Below are 18,162 nucleotides of genomic sequence, written 5' to 3' on the forward strand. Positions count from 1 at the left end.
AACAAAAAGGGTAGAAAAGTTCACTTACTTTGAGGTGTGTATGTAGAAGGCTCCTGGATGATGATGATGATGATGATGATGGGAATTACAATGGGGGTGGAGGAGAAGGAAGAAGAGAAGGCATTGGGGTGGAAGAAGTCACCCCATGGCACCATTTCACCCATAAAATTTTAGTTCTCTTGGTGTATTTCAAGATTATTTTCTTTAAATCAACACTGTACTGCATTATATATTGTCAATATGTAAAATATATTTCAAAATGACCAATAATTTGCTTGGAAACACAGAAAAAAGCGTTTAGTTGAAGAGAGTCTCAAGCAAGATGTTACCTCCAGTGAAAACAGAGAGACTAACGCCTGTTTGCTGTGTTAAGAGGCTGGATGCTGCGCTTTAAACTAGTCACTTTACCTTCAATTATGTTCAATAATTGTTAAAATGACTAAAAAATTGAATATTAAACTTTTAAAATTATTGAATAGTATAAACTTCTTGATATTTACTAAAATAGTTAGGAATTTAAGCCCTAGAACCGATTAATGTATTGGCGGACTGATACTAAAGCTGGTTGACCGGCCAGAGCAAGCGAAAACATGTTGAGGTCGGTTCGTAAGAAATTCGTTAACCGAATTTTTGTTCGTTAACCGAATTTTTGTTCGTTAACCGAATTGAAGATCCTTATGGAAGGCAGTTTGTTAACCGAAATTTCGTTAACCGAGGCGTTCGTTAAACGAGGGGTCACTGTATTCCTGACATTTCATCAAGACTTTTTCCAGGTTTTGTTTCTAAACGTCGGGAATGAAAGTTCCATCTCTTAGTTGTGTTTCCTTCACTACCATTCACCTGTTGACAAAGCCAGAATGAAAATACAGTACTGCATATAGACTGTAGTGTGCTTAAGGGTTGACTCAGTGTTTTTATATTTACTGGTGGATTTGCTTGATTTATTACTGTATATGTTATGTAGACCTACAGTGTTGATCATACTCAAATTTCATGTCATTTGGACAATGTTTTATTTTTTAATAAAATGACACTCAAACTATAAAGATCAACATCACATCATGGGCCTCTGACTGAGTCAACAAAAACAATCCACAGTTGAAAGGACAAACTATCTATAATTACACTGAAGCCAATTTTTTTTTTCTTTCTTATTTATTTTTAATTCGGGAGTATTATTGCTGTGTTATAAAACTAATGGCCCTATAAAGCTCTTCTTTGTGTGACCTATCTATAGAGGTGTCAACTTTGAAAATCGGTTTACATATGATGTTGAAAAATTATTGTTCACGTACGGGGTACAAGGTTGTTTTTTTTTTACTTCTCAACCATATGCTGTAATGACCATGAATGACATCTTGAGTGCTACTGTTATTTCAAGGAAGTCTTGGATATAATGCCTAGTGCTTTGTAGAGCAGAATTATGGCACCTGGTTCACCCTTCAGAGGGTATTATTCACTTGCAGTTGAGGATATCATTAGGCACCACCTCCCTCACTGTTTCCAGGTTATAGTAAAAAGCACCAGGGTTGCAGGTTGCAATATTCTGGGCTCGCTTGGCAGCCAACTGCCTTGAAGCAACTAATTTCTTCTTCCCTGGCCAGTGCATATCAGAGACGTGACCGAGCACCCAAGCGGCTAATGAATCAAGCAGTGGCAAAGAGGATAGAAGTAATGTACAGTCGGCCAATGATCCAGCGACTCCACCCTGGGTCTCTTACTCGCAATTTTACCTGGAAACACTTGGTAAAGTAAGGTATGTAAAGGTGATTGTGATTGGTGTATCTATTTTTGGCAGTATCACTGTCAGGATTAATATTAAACAATTAAAGGTAGAATTTTTATAATACTGAACTATTTATTTTTATTTAAGATCATGAGAAGTTTCCAAATGTTCGTATATTTGCTTAAATAATGAAGAAAATTTGATCTGAGAATCTTGTGCCAGCTGCCGTTGTAGTTGAGCTTAACCTGACAAGATACATTCTCATTTAAGGTTTATTCAATTTGTAATTCTGTCTCAGATTATTTTCCATTTACTTTTTTCATTTATGGTCATTTACTTTATATTTTAAAGTGAGTTATTTGACATTTCATGTTTATTTTTGTTTTTATTTATATTTAATTTGATATAGAGGTATATTTAAACTTTACTGTTAAACCTGAATATTTTTAGCTATCATCATCTTGACAATTTCAGGTTTATTATGCAGTAGTACACATGTGTTATCCCTTTATAGGTGATTTTTTTTTTCCACTATACAAATGTGTTTGTTTTCTGTAACAGTGACTCAAGCTTTAGTGGATTATTCCACCAAATTGTGTCTAATATTGAAACTTCATTGTGAGGGTCAATATGACTGATGGAGTTGGGAAAAGAATATGGCTGGGTTGGATTGGGAAGACAAAGTAGCGAGGCAGGTTCTTTCTTTCTTTCTTTCCTTCTTTCTTTTTCTTTCTTGTCACGTTTGTTGTGGTGTCTTTATTTTCTTGTGTCCAGTGGTTGCCCAGTCTTTCGTGGAAGATCAACAGATTTTGAGACCTGCTCCGGTAAGCTGTTTCATGCAGCAGTTTAAGTCTTGAAATCAAGCTTAAAACTTTGACCGATATGTGGTGACTATGCTGAAGAGTGTCTTTGTTGTATAAAAATGATGATTTCGGTATACATACTGTATATTGTTTTACCTTTATCCTTTTCAACACTGATCAGCTCGTTAGCCGCTTGGGCCTCATGTACTGACCACGGTCGTTCATGTTAGTTAACGTAAAATCAGAGTTCATAATGTTTACAAATTGGTATACATTCCTGTTTTTTCTGCATAATACCTCCAGGTGTAGGGGCGGGAAAGAGAGAAAATGAATCTTAACTGCTGTCACCATTTTAAGGGGAGGAAAAACCTCTGACCCCCCCTATTTAAACAATTACTGTAATTTCTGTCTTACTTCTGACCTGTGGTAGCATGGCCCGAGGGCAAGACACGTGGAACTGTAATACTGTACTGTAATGGTACCAAGATATGGGAAGAAAATAAAGGTGGTCACTGTAGGAAAATAATACTCCTAACATACAATAAAAAAAGGTTTATTACAAAAATGCTAGACTTCTGCCTCCTTCCAGTACACACAACTACCATGAGTAACACTCATGTACTGCTCAACAAGGTACAGTACATCTTCCGCATTCACCACCACTTGGTGTACCTTTCACAAAACCACATAACACTGTGATCACACCTAGTACATTGGAGAATCAACCGTACAGGTTACCTGAGTCTGTAGCTTGTAAATAGTAATAGGACTCTGCAGCAGCCCCAAAACTAAATTCCTGTAGAGCTACCATGGTTACAAAGAACAATTGGCTTACCTCATACTCTTGCTAGCTCTAAACATACATAGCACTGAGGAGATTATACACATGAATTCTCGGATGAATAACACACCACAGTCATCTGTACTGAGCTGTGAACTCATACAACAACACTGCATGAGTGGGTCATGTTTACGTCGCAGGCGAACAACAAGTGGACGGTGAATGCGTCTGGACCAACAGTCTCTCAGCGGCTGGCTGAGCTTGGCTGCGAGCCTGTGGGTGAAATCTCAGCGCATCCTATGACTGCGTTACATGATGCTATCTACTCTTAAGGCCTCCGTCCTTCTCTAACAATGATGCTGGACGACGTGGACATCGTCTGGACATACACTAAACTACAGGGACTCTGTACAGGATGGAAATCGTGGGTGGTGTGAGATCATGGGCCCGCTGACTCTCTCTCCCACCCGGCGTCTCCCAACCGTGAGTTCCCAAGTCGTCACTTACACAAAGTAAATCGACAGACTAAGTTACTCTACACAGTGGCGTATGAAAATGAGGCTATGAACTTGTTTTAATCTGCCAAGTTTGACTTTTCAAACTAAGTAGTGACTGAGCTCTCAAAGACAAGAATAAAACTGACAACCCTCACTCCGAAAAAGTTTGCCCTCACAGTTTTCTGGACTTGCGGCTTCTTCATTCTTGAGCTGTGACCCCTTGTGGGGCAGTGTCCGCCAGCTCCAGGTAAGGACACTCAACAGATCGGTTCGTTATCGGCTTGGGGGAGCGGTCACGTCTCTGTTATGCACTGTTGGCAAGTACTGGGCATCCACTGAGGAGATACTATAATAGTAACTCCTCTGCATTATTATTGTCTCCTAACGTCTAAATTTCAATCCACTGTATTAGTATTTATGTCTTCGTTAATTAATAGAAGAAAGGAGACGCCCCAACATCCTAGTCAACATATCAGGGGCCCAAATATCCATAAACAAACTTACTACTTTATCAAACTTTACGTGTTACTTGAATAATAGTAAACTTAGATACCTGATTTTGCTATTTTCCATACATAAATAATATGTTAATTGTCCATAAATAGACCAACAGCCCAGGAGACACATAAAAGTTTGTTTGTGTAATAATATTGAACTTCTATTATGGTTCTTCTGAGCATGCGCAGAGGGTAATATATCCTCCCTTTACTTTATCCTCTTCGCCACTGGTCGGCTCGCTAGCCGCTGTTGGCAAGTACTGAACAAGTGGACATGCACCCTCTATTATTAATGCTAATAACGCAATTTAAAGGCTATTTTATCATGATACATTATTTCTCACAGCCTAAAATATACCTAAGCTAGTCTTAACAATCGTTTCAGAATTACTGAAAAGCAATCAGCTATTGCTAGACTAATCCGTGATATTTTACTATTAAAATTATAAATGTTGTTAAAATATGTTAAATAAAAGACAGAACACCATACAAATATCTTTATTAAAGACAAAACTGTAGTAGTGAAATATAAAAATTAATATAATTCTACTTATATTCTATGAAATGAAATGTCAGTAAGTTTAAATCAAATGTAAATGATTTAGGAGTTAAGGAACAATTACTGACATGTAATGCTGACTGGAAGATGGCTAGAAGGGGCATGTTAACAGTTCACAAATAAAACTGTTTTCTGGTGCTGTTAAATCATGATTTACACTTAAAAGTTCCTTCAATAAAGCATAAAATTATATTCTGCCTATGATGAAAACCTTCCATAAGCCGCGATCCTTACAAGTAAAGAGGCTTTACTTTTCCATAATAAGGTGGAGGACATGTTGATGCTTACCTCTAAAATTTCTCAAGTTCACCAATGTATGAGAAACTGCGAAACAATGTTACAAAGTTGACTTTGATTGATGAGTAGAGAGGCAGCAAGGTTATTAGCCAGCACCAAGATCTCACACAATGAACCACATATTCCAAATCAAGAGAAGAAAAGACCCCTTACTAGTCAAGATCCTTACACGTTGCTTGACATTGTTTAAGACCAGGTTTAGAACAAAGTCTCTTAAGGGTCCAGGCCCAACCAAGATGAGTGAAATATTTATAGAGGAGTATTTAAAATGGCTTTGTTCTTAACCAAGTTAGTCTGTGAGTGAAGCAAGTGAAAGACACCATTAGTCACTTGTCAATTGGCAGTGTATTAGCACGTTGTGTCATGGAATGATCTTCCACTTGGCTCCTCTCAAAGTATAGTACACTAATTCAGATACATTACATTACTAATATCCACAGTAAATTCATATAATTTCCTGTGAAACTTAAATACTGTAGTATGAAACACAATGGCATAAACCATGAGACAAATGTTAAAAAAAAGCAAGTAGCAACCTAGAGGCAAGTAAAGACATGTCTCCATAGATTATGAGATCGTTTATGAGTTTTGCTGACATTCTTAGGCAAAGCTGAAACTACAAAGATAGTATCAACATTATCCTAATTACGAACATGGCAACATGAGGAGCAGGGCTTACAGCCTCGTACTGTTGGTGTGGCGGAGTTAGGCTTCCTCCGCATGTTCCTCCTCGTCCTCGTACTCTTCTTCGGCTGTGGCGTCTTGGTATTGCTGGTACTCGGACACGAGATCGTTCATGTTGGACTCAGCCTCTGTGAACTCCATCTCATCCATGCCCTCGCCAGTGTACCAGTGGAGGAAAGCCTTTCGCCGGAACATGGCTGTGAACTGTTCTGAGATGCGACGGAAGAGTTCCTGAATGGCCGTAGAGTTGCCAATGAAGGTGGCAGCCATTTTGATTCCTCTTGGAGGGATGTCACAAACAGCGGTCTTTACGTTGTTGGGTATCCATTCAACAAAGTAGGAGGAATTCTTGTTCTGAATATTAAGCATCTGTTCATCCACTTCCTTCATGGACATGCGGCCGCGGAACACAGCAGCAACAGTGAGGTAACGACCGTGGCGGGGATCACAGGCAGCCATCATGTTTTTGGCATCAAACATCTGTTGGGTCAGCTCAGGTACGGTAAGGGCTCGGTACATCTGGGAGCCACGAGAGGTGAGTGGAGCAAATCCAGGCATGAAGAAGTGAAGTCGAGGGAACGGGACCATATTCACTGCTAGCTTTCGGAGATCTGCATTCAACTGGCCAGGGAATCGTAGACAGGTGGTCACACCGGACATAGTGAGGGATACCAGATGGTTAAGGTCACCGTACGTAGGCGTGGACAGTTTCAGTGTCCTAAAGCAGATGTCATAAAGAGCTTCATTGTCAATACAGTAGGTTTCGTCTGTGTTTTCTACAAGTTGATGGACTGATAAGGTTGCATTGTAGGGCTCGACCACAGTGTCAGATACCTGGAGGGGAGAAGTTGTCATGTTACATCAATAGCTTCATGATTTTACTCTGTACGTTATCAAGTTACAGATATTCCTACAACTAGACGGAATATAATACATTGCACTATGGGTCATTTAGTAGAGAAAATAAATATCATTACATCATTTTAATCCCAACAACTTACTTTCGGACTAGGTACTACAGAGAATGTGTTCATAATACGGTCTGGGTATTCTTCACGAATCTTTGAGATGAGAAGGGTGCCCATGCCGGAACCAGTGCCGCCACCAAGAGAATGTGTGAGCTGGAAGCCCTGTAGACAGTCACAGCCTTCTGACTCCTTACGTACAACATCGAGAACTGAGTCAACTAGTTCAGCACCTTCTGTGTAGTGACCCTTAGCCCAGTTATTTCCAGCACCACTCTGACCTGTTAAAATAAGTTCACTCGTTGAGAAAGTTACCCTTTTGTATACTACTGCTTCATCACTTCATACACACCAATACTTCATAGTACAATACACAGTGTTTACTTCATACCTAAATACTCATATTCTATCAGCAATGTCATACTTGTTGCTTATAATCTTATATCCAGTAATGTTTCATCTTTGTATGCAGTGCTTGAGTTACCCTTACATACACAAGGTCTATCAGCAGTGTCATTTCCCCTGTATTACTTAAAACTGCAGAAGGGAACAACGCAAGGGCTGGCTACTGGGATATGAGAGGTAAGGTTAATGACTCACAGTATACAGTACAGTACTTAATTAAAGGGGACGTGAAGGGGAATAATCACAGTTTAGATGGAGGCACCAGAAGGCCTTACTGTTCATTGAGAGATGCACCAGTGTTAAAGGTCTACACTATATATGTTTCAACATTCTATACGGATTAATCAGCATTATTATTAAACTTCTTGAGTAAAGCCGAGGAGATCGACGTACCAAACACAAAGTTGTCTGGCCGGAAGAGTTGGCCAAAAGGTCCAGATCGGACTGAGTCCATTGTCCCAGGTTCCAGGTCCACGAGGATAGCCCGGGGAACATATCTGGCAAGGTAAACAAAAAGTAACTTATTTAATACATTAATAAAGCTGGTGGTGAAAGGTTTACTCGAGCTGCGCTGTGAAGCCGTAACAGTATCCGGACAGATGTATATATCTTAATTTTCAACTGCTCATAACTCGTGTGTCTACCAATCTAAAATAATATCTGAGGAACACTCACTTGCCGCCAGTGGCTTCATTGTAGTAGACGTTGATGCGTTCCAACTGTAAGTCGTGATCCCCTCGGTAAGTTCCTGTCGGGTCGATGCCGTGTTCGTCGCTGATAATCTCCCAAAACTGTAAAAGAAATATACCATATTTTAGCTACACCACAATTTACGTATACGTTATTTGTAGATATATTTTAACATCTGGTAATATCCGCGACCTTATGAGAGGTTTTCACCACTAACTATCTAGTTGTTTTTATGATCATCAAGTTATTTCACCATTTATAGTAAGCCAGACACTTAAGCTGGATTTTCAATGATTACACTATTAGGTTCTTGTTAGTGAATCAAAGTTGGCACCATACAGTTTTATAGCCTGTGTGTGTACAGAACAAGGCTGTCTGGAACAGTTGATGTACTGTATGGACGAGGAACAAACATCAACTCTTCCCACCAGAGGGATCACTCAGGATGGAGTGTGCAGCCTCGCGCATGTGCAGTATATAAGGCTGTACGCTTCTATGAGTTTATCTGTCGTGTTGTGTTTACACTCGTATAAATCAATGATTTATACGAGTGTAAACCAAGGTACCTTGAGTGTAAACAGCCTAAAATCTTCAATTATTTTCACAGATAAATCCGCGATAAGTCTGCGACTTTATCACCGATTTACTAAACGACCTATCTGTAGTATAGAAGCGGATTCATTGATGAAAGTCACAACCCATGTGATATACAGAGATAACACAATATCTACTCAGTCCAGTAATCAACTCACAAACAGTCTGATTTAATGTGTTCAGGTGGACTGACTTTACGTTATTATAAATGATATTGGCTTCCTATGTGCAATAATGGGGGTGTTTTAATCAACATATTGAATTTAATTACAGTATAAGTATCGACATGTAATATTTTAATTTTAGTATTAAATTGTGAAAATTAAATTTTTAAACATATAAGTATAGCCTACTCATATTAAAACTCTAACTCTGAAAGTTGGATTATACACTGACATTAAAAGTCAGCTACAAAAAAATATTTTTGTTTATAAAACATCTACTGATAAAAAAGACTCCTTATGATCGTACCATTTATAATAATATTTGTATCTACAAATCAACTGTAAAAAATCTGAAGGAGTTTATCTCGATAAAAGGTAAAGAATGAAATTTCCGCGCAACCAAACTTTAGGAGTTTGGCGCCAGAGTTGCCAACTTAGCGACTTTGTAGCTAGATCTAGAGCTTTTTGTTTTTTTTCTAGCGACATTTTAGAGCGATTAGCGACTCTAGAGATATCCACAGAAGTCTAGCGACTTTCTGGATACTTTTGGACTGTCCATGAAAACTCGGTTTTCCTAATTTCGAGCCATAATATATAGCAACGGGGTTACAGGGACAATACATTTGAACGGGTTGATCATAAAACAACTTGGTCAACGCTTACCTGACAACATTCGTGTGCTGCAGTTTATTTCTTTTCTGAGTGCCGATGAATGCTTGAAGCCTATTAAATCAGATATACTTGGTTTGGCACACTTATTTACAGAAGATTCCAGCACCCTTACCAAGATTGATTTCCAGTGGAAAAAACTGCATCACACAATCTGGACAGAAACATCTAACACCCTAAAATTGTGGTCAGAAGTGGCAAATTACAGAGATGCGACAGGTGAAAACCCTTACCATGATCTGGCTGAAATTGCACTCGCTGCCTTATCTCTTCCGCATTCAAACGCAGATGTAGAGCGCACATTTAGTAATATGAACTTTGTGAAATCAAAATTGCGCAACAAAATGAAACTATGGACATTAAAGGCAATTCTTACAATAAAGTATGGGTTAAAAAGACAGAACACCTGTTGTGCAAGTTATGAACTTCCTAGTGATATTTTAAGAAAGATAGGGACTGTGGAGGTATACAGTTACAAGAGAACCTGAACCAAGCACTTCACATGCTTCCAGCTCTACAGTTGTTCACACTACCAAGAGGACTGGGATGCAATTACTATTGAATAATAGGTAAGTGTGCACATTAACCTTTAAAAAAAATATTATTTTTATTTTTACATAATGCATTTTATTTATACTCCGTCCATTATAGTCGGCGTTATGAAAATATAATTTGCATCAAATTACTGAAGGGGAGGAATAATAGCTAGCGACTTTCCATGGAAGATTTAGCGACATTTAGCTACTTTTAGGTACCAGCCTAGCGACATTTGAAAATCCGAGTTGGCAACCCTGTTTGGCGCCACTTTCTCTACTAGAGACAGAGTGGCGCCATCCGAGTGAGGTCACGGGTGGGTAGTGTTGCTAAGTATGTGTGTGTGTGTCGTTATATTAGAAGTTAGAAGAGGTAGAAAAGCATCATTACTCGGATAAGACCATTTGTCCCGTAGACATAGACAGATAATAGTGAAAGAGGGAAAAATATTGTGTAAGTGAACTCCCGTAGGTGAAACATCCGGACTTAAACAGTTAACCTAATATAACTCTACACATATTTACATGGGACGAGCACTGACATACTCAACTACTACTGAGGTAAGTCCATCTACCTTATACAATATGAAGTTTTTGATTTTGGTGGTTAACCATTTATACAGCCTATGGGATTTAGTTTCACTTTTCACTTACTCATTAAAACTTTTGTGTAAAATTTTCAGTAATGTCTAGCTTACTGTATATAGGCAATCATCCAATCTTCCTTTTAATACAATTGTTTCTTGGTATTTGTCAGTTGTATATACACTGATACAATCCACGGAAGATAAGTTCAGTGCGGGAGAAAGAAAAGACACTTAGAAAATAACTTTTTAAGTAGACGACAATAACTTTGCCCAACCTCAGGTATTGTTACGATGGGTGACGTGTTTTGATGTGAGCTTCAGGAGTGATTTTCTAACTCAATCTATATTCTTTACATTTTAGGCAATACAATAGTGAAACCCTCATTAAAAATATGAAGAAATAATATGATGCAGTTTAACAATTACTGTACGTGTACTAGTAATATTTTCTTTAAATTCTAGTCAATGTATATTATGGTGAGGGAGGTGGTGGAATGCGGGTCACTGTTATATTTGTAATAAATCTACAGCAGGATGGAGGTGAGGGAGGGGGACCAGACCACCTCCCCCCCACCCCCTACCACGCACCCGTGTTAATATTTAATCACTGACCTGTAGTACTACGCTTACTCGATGCTATTTTAAGACCATTCAAGATGTTGTATTGGTTTAACCAATTCATTTCCACCTTTTCTGACATAATGATTTTGTTTATGGTTTGTGTCGACTATTTTAATCACAATGTTTATTTTTTTTGTTCTTGTGCACGGTGTTCTTTTGAGTTAGTCGTTCACGAAATCACCAACCAGTGGATGCCTGTTGTCTCCATCCACGACAACAGTGCCGGTCTATAGTGTGGGTGGTTGAGTTAGCCAGAGAGAACAACAACAGTACATTGATCCCCTCCTGATCAATATTGTTACGTGACCCTCCACACCACGCCACGTGACACTCCACACCACGCCACGTGATACCAGCTGCTGTTTATTATGACACCATACCATTCCACATGACCACCAAGCTGTTGTTAGATATGACACATCCACATCATGACACGTGACACTTGCTGTTCTTTGATATGACACTCCCTACTGTGATATAACATGACCACCATCTGTGACATGACACCTCCATTACGTGACATGACTCAGGCGCTAGGAGTCATGACGCATTTTCGGGAAGAGTCCATGGCCCTTGAAGGGAGGGAGGGGGAGGAGAAGGGAGGGAAGAGCGATCAATAGTTTCCTAGTCAATCGTCACCATCAATCTCCCCCTCCCCCGTAATTCTCCCTCTCCCCCTCACACCCTCCCATCCCCTCCTCCATTCTGACTCTTGTCCTTCCCCTATTCCTTTATCACTTTCCCTCCCTTCCCCCGTCTTCCTCCCCCTCCCGCCCGCCCCGATCTTCCCACTCCTGCCCTCCCTCCCACTCCTGCCCTTCCTCCCTCCTGCCCTCCTCCACTCCTGCGCTGCCATCTGCCTCCCCACCCTCCCTCCCCACCTGCCCTCCCTCCCACTCCTGCCCTCCCTCCCACTGACCAGCCTAGAAATATGTTTATACTGTACAGGTATTTTATGAGAGATTATTCATGACGTCACACACACAAAAGAAACAAACACAAACAAAAAACATGCACACAGACAACACGCAGACAGGCGAACATATACACAGACAACACGCAGACAGGCGAACATATACACAGACAACACGCAGACAGGCGAACATATACACAGACAACACGCAGACAGGCGAACATATACACAGACAACACGCAGACAGGCGAACATATACACAGACAACACGCGAAGGCGAACATAACACGACAACACAGACAGGCGAACATATACACAGACAACACGCAGACAGGCGAACATATACCAGAACAACACGCAGACAGGCGAACATATACACAGACAACACGCAGACAGGCGAACATATACACAGACAACACGCAGACAGGCGAACATATACACAGACAACACGCAGACAGGCGAACGTCACAGACAACACGCAGACAGGCGAACATATACACAGACAACACGCAGACAGGCGAACATGTACACAGACAACACGCAGACAGGCGAACATATACACAGACAGACGGCGAACACAGACAACACGCAGACAGGCGAACATATACACAGACAACCGCAGACGGCGAACACACACGCAGACAGGCGAACATATACACAGACAACACGCAGACAGGCGAACATATACACAGACAACACGCAGACAGGCGAACATATACACAGACAACACGCAGACAGGCAGACATATACAAACAACACGCAGACAGGCGAACATATACACAGACAACACGCAGACAGGCGAACATATACAGAGAACAACACGCAGACAGGCGAACATATACACAGACAAACGCAGACAGGCGCCTATACACAGACAACCGCAGACAGGCGAACACCAGACAACACGCAGACAGGCGAACATATACACAGACAACACGCAGACAGGCGAACATATACACAGACAACACGCAGACAGGCGAACATATACACAGACAACACGCAGACAGGCGAACATATACACAGACAACACGCAGACAGGCGAACATATACACAGACAACACGCAGACAGGGGCAGGTGGGCGTGGTGCACCAGACGGAGGCGCCGAGGTGGATCAATAGATGTTGGCGGCCCACCTTAGTGACCTTGTAACCACGCCCACCTGACCCTAGTGACCTTGTAACCACGCCCACCTAAATAATAATAAAAAAATAATAAACAGTTTATTAATAGAGTTGCAGCCGGTGGCTGAAAATATACAGTACAAACTTACATGTGATTTAGACACAATAATATACGTTCAATACATTTACAGGGCTGTACAGTACATAAATTAGGAGCTGTTTATTATTTTAACAATAGATGGGATGGTGCTGTTCTTATATCTATCGGTGCGGGCTCTTATGGGCTGAATTTTGTTGTAGTGGCGGACTGCACGAGGTGGGCGGGGGACTGCCGGTGGCAGTAGGTGGCGATGATGAGGATAATGCAGTAGTCCACTGCCAAACCCTGCTAGTGCGTGTTGGTGGAGGTTACTGAGGGATGGCGTTTCCAGAGTGGAGAGAGCATTGGTGTAGCCGGAGTATTCTGCACCAAGCATGATTCTGTAGGCCCTCTTCTGTACCTTCTCTACCTGACGTTGTTGGGTAGAGTTGAGAGAAGACGACCAGGCTGGTGACGCATACGTTAATTTAGGGAGAATAAATGCGTTGTAGATGGTCCCCAGTTCTGGCGTGGGTGCCCCAAGTGACATGAGTCGTCGTAGCATGTAGAGTCGGTACGAGGCTGCCTTGATAGTGTTGTTTACATGGGCCTTCCAGTCCAGTTTGTGGTCTATGGTAACGCCCAGGATTTGGGGTGAGCGTAGTGAGAGGGCCAATCACAGTGGCTTAAGCGTAAGGTGTGAAACGCTCTGATCCTGGGCTGGAGGTTGAAGGTCGAGACTAGGTCGGCGATCGTACCCCAACGTCCACTGCATAGACCTAGTCTCTCGGAGTAGCTGGCTGTACGCTGATTGGCTGGTAGGCGCGCGGCCGGAGCTCAGTTGGAAGTTGTAGGGGAGAGGAGCCACTACAATTGTGTTATAGTACATCATTCACTATAAAGTACACATGTCGCTCAGTGAAGATAAGTTCCCTTGTGGGGGTGACTAGCTGTTTATTCGGCCCGGAAGATTTTACTTGACAAAACGTTATCAGCGATGGGTCCTACTCCAGCCAGCTTTGTGGAAGATCTGGTACTGACGAGAAATCTTAATAATTTTCCTATTCTTTAGTGTATATCATTCAATTATCACTTTTTTTTATTGAGCCTCGTCTCATTATCTCTTCTTTCTTAATTATAAACTTAATATCGACGTTTATTTTATGGCTGTCGAGTTTGGAGCTGACCTGTGAAGTGTATTGGACACACACACACAAACACACACACACACAAACACACACACACACACACACAAAACAAGTCTTCCCTTCACAAAAATAAATTCCATTATTTACACGCAGATTTCTATACAGTCGTCTTCGCGTTTCCATAAATCGATGAAACTATTCGCTTACGTTTGTTTCGTAAACCCGGGTAGCGACTTGACATACGTGAAGGAACGCGTCAGGTGTAGTGATGTTAGTCTGGTTATTTATGGTATACGTGATGAGACCAAAACTGAATGACTGACGGATGAAAATGAAGTGATGGAATGTTGTGTGAGGGAAAGTTTAGTGGTACTCAATATACGCTTGACGTTTGTTAGAGAAGAACGTTATGGTAGACGAAAGAACAGTGTGTAATGTGTGGAGTGGCATGCCATCTTGCTTGACACAGGAGTCTCCGTGGTGTGGCATGCCATCTTGCTTGGCACAGGAGTCTCCGTGGAGTGGCATGCCATCTTGCTTGACACAGGACAGTCTCCAAGGAGTGGCATGCCATCTTGCTTGGCACAGGAGTCTCCGTGGAGTGGCATGCCATCTTGCTTGGCACAGGACAGTCTCCGTGGAGTGGCATGCCATCTTGCTTGACACAGGACAGTCTCCAAGGAGTGGCATGCCATCTTGCTTGGCACAGGACAGTCTCCGTGGAGTGGCATGCCATCTTGCTTGGCACAGGACAGTCTTCAGGACAGTGTGGAGGCATGCCATCTTGCTTGGCACAGGACAGTCTCCGTGGAGTGGCATGCCATCTTTTGACACAGGACAGTCTCCAAGGAGTGGCATGCCATCTTGCTTGGCAGGACAGTCTCCGTGGAGTGGCATGCCATCTTGCTTGACACAGGACAGTCTCCAAGGAGTGGCATGCCATGTTGCTTGACACAGGACAGTCTCCGTGGAGTGGCATGCCATCTTGCTTGGCGCAGGACAGTCTCCGTGGAGTGGCATGCCATCTTGCTTGGCACAGGACAGTCTCCGTGGAGTGGCATGTCATCTTGCTTGGCACAGGACAGTCTCCGTGGAGTGGCATGCCATGTTGCTTGGCACAGGACAGTCTCCGTGGAGTGGCATGCCATCTTGCTTGGCACAGGACAGTCTCCGTGGAGTGGCATGCCATCTTGCTTGGCACAGGACAGTCTCCGTGGAGTGGCATGCCATCTTGCTTGGCACAGGACAGTCTCCGTGGGATGTTAAGTGTAAAGGAACTCTATGTATGGGAAGCAGTGTGGCCGGTAATGCTCTTAACTGGGCCTCACTTCCCCAACCTATTCAGAGTCGCTCGGGAGGACTTAAGATGCCCACAGACACGACTCAACCAGGAGAGTGAGAGAAAGACACAGATGTTAATACCTTCTAGTTAGTGAGGTGCATCAGAGAATATTGTCGAGTAGTTGTAATTGTCAGCTGAATGGAAACAAACCTCACGAATACTTACAGAATCTAGAATGTATATGAATGTGTATGTATATAAATGCGTGTATATTTATGTGTGTGTAGTGTGTATGTATATAAATGCGTGTATAATTGTGTGTATAGTGTGTATGTACATAAATGCCTGTGTGTATAAATGCGTGTATGTATATGAATGCGTGAGTATGTATATAAATGCGTGTGTTTGTATATGTATGTGTGTATATAAATACGTGTATATGTGACCAGATTTCCTGCTTCATGACATTCCTATTCTGAGGCACTCTGTTTCTCCTACAATTCCTTTAGTTTTTCCTAATTTTCCTGACCTCTGTTTATACCGAGTCCTAGAACAACCACTCACTCTCATTAACGCATTGAGTACGATGAGTTAATTCATTGAGTACAGTATTGTCGTGCTCATAGAGTTGTTATTGTATTCACTCAAGGGGTTAAGTTATTTTACTCAAGGGGTTAAGGCATCGTACTCAAGAGGTAAAGATATCGTACTCAAGGGATTTTAAGACCAAACTGAAAGGGTTAAGACATCGTAGAGAAAGCTTTATCGGCAAGTTCATTGATCTAGTCCTCTCTGTCAACTCTGTTTATTCCCCTTAAAACAACTTTCTCAGGGTTAATAAACACAAACATCAAGGGACTTTGTCAACAGCTTGACTAAAGTATGTGTGTCAGCTGATCGCAACATATTGAGAAGTATACAGAATGTGTTTACTTTTACTTTTTACTTTTATCCTCTTCACCACTGATCGGCTCGTTAGCCGCTTGGGCCATCGGTCACGTCTCTGTTACACACTGTTGGCAAGTACTGGTTAACTCCATTACCGTGTGTACAACTGCACATAGATAATGTATATAATATATCCCTTCATATTTAAAAGACATGTTAAGGTTAAAAGTTAAATTTGACGTGTAGGTTAGGTTAGTTTTGTGAGGATATGTTAAATTTGGATAGGTTTAATAGTAATTTTTATGTAGTTTACAGTGGGCATTAGTTTTCCTAAAGTATGACTGTTCTTACGTGTATTGATTGGGCTTTAAACTATGTAACAGGCGTCTGTATTGTATATTCTTCGTATACGTGTTTAAATAAGTGAGTACCGTGGGGAAGGGTTGCCTCTCATATGGGTGTTTATACCATAAATTGTCCTGAGGCGCTAAATATAGTCAAGATCACACTTAATGAGATGTAATGTATAAGTTTCCGTGCACTATAACAGGGACCTGTGGCGGCAGTCTGCAGTGAACACTCATGTTAACATTATTATATTCGTTTAAATATTAGTCAATTAGTGTACAGGATGTGTACTGCACTTCCTCTCATTGAATGAGAGGCTGCCCGGACTAACACCAACCACACAAAAAACACCTCATCCACAACTTTTCTCTAACGTTACACCGCACACCAGAACACAACAACGAGACTACACTTACTTTGGCCCCAATCTGGTTGCCGCACTGCCCGGCTTGAATGTGCACAATTTCTCTCATGGTGGAGTAATACTAGTCTATCACTGTATGGGTTTCGCGTTTTGAATGAGTCAACAGCGACTGCCTCCCGGGTTATAACCGAGCCCGTGGCAGTCGTGCGCAGACGCCCCGACCAGTTCTGCCAACACACAGGAAACTCCAATTATGTCTTGTTTATGATACCTTTCATCATATACTGTAAAAGTATTGGTATTATTTTTGTTCTAATAAGTTTACTCAAACTATATTATTTATAATAATTAAATGCTAACCAGAAAAGGACATATTTGACTTTGGTCCATCCCGCACTGTTGTCAGCCTTGTTGTATCGATTTTGGCGCAATAAATGAGAACACACCCATATCAGATGCCAATCACAATTCAGCAAATAACCTCAGTTATTTTTTATTATTGGTAATGAAAGTAAAGATGATTATAGTACAATAACATAGAGATTAAATGACTAGAAGCTGCACCTTGTACCCGTGACAACCTGCCCAGGTAACATCCACCTCACCTGCACCACTCAGCTTTAAGATAGCTTTTTTTTACTAAAGGTTTTTGCATCAAATTCTACTTTTAAATATATAATAAATTCAACACATTCAAAGTATATTTTCTCTCAGTACGTGATATTCATATATGATAAAAAAAAGATTTTTGCATTATTTAATAAGGATCGATTATTCTAGATATTCTTTGTAAACCTTTATGGTTATGCCACCATTAAAAGTTGAAGCCTTAAGCCCGGGTTTAATGGTAATGAACTAATAAGAATATTCCCAGCGAAACATTACAGATAGATTGGTAGATGGTCAGTAAATGGTCGTACAAGTTCACATTGGTTCATGTATAATA

General features: G+C 41.2%; 1 protein-coding gene across 1 annotated transcript; it reads right to left on the bottom strand.

Moving 5' to 3' along the window:
- Positions 1-4,786: 4,786 nt before the first annotated feature.
- Positions 4,787-17,405, bottom strand: LOC121856267 (tubulin beta chain). The gene is made up of 5 exons (XM_042351675.1): positions 17,269-17,405; positions 7,890-8,005; positions 7,608-7,711; positions 6,846-7,090; positions 4,787-6,678 (listed from the first exon to the last, which is right to left on the bottom strand). Exons 1-5 carry the CDS (start codon positions 17,323-17,325, stop codon positions 5,866-5,868), a joined length of 1,335 nt encoding a protein of 444 aa, XP_042207609.1. The 5' UTR covers positions 17,326-17,405; the 3' UTR covers positions 4,787-5,865.
- Between the last annotated feature and the right edge of the window lie 757 nt (positions 17,406-18,162).

The sequence above is a fragment of the Homarus americanus genome, unplaced genomic scaffold, assembly GCF_018991925.1.
Source record: "Homarus americanus isolate GMGI-L3 unplaced genomic scaffold, GMGI_Hamer_2.0 scaffold48016, whole genome shotgun sequence".
Taxonomy (NCBI): domain Eukaryota; kingdom Metazoa; phylum Arthropoda; class Malacostraca; order Decapoda; family Nephropidae; genus Homarus; species Homarus americanus.

Excerpts from the sequence above, each read along its gene's own strand:
- LOC121856267 (XM_042351675.1), bottom strand. The coding sequence starts at position 17,325 with ATGAGAGAAATTGTGCACATTCAAGCCGGGCAGTGCGGCAACCAGATT. Across the intron at positions 8,006-17,268 it reads GCAACCAGATTGGGGCCAAA|TTTTGGGAGATTATCAGCGA; the intron begins GTAAGTGTAGTC and ends TTTCTTTTACAG. Across the intron at positions 7,091-7,607 it reads GCCAGACAACTTTGTGTTTG|GTCAGAGTGGTGCTGGAAAT; the intron begins GTACGTCGATCT and ends TTATTTTAACAG.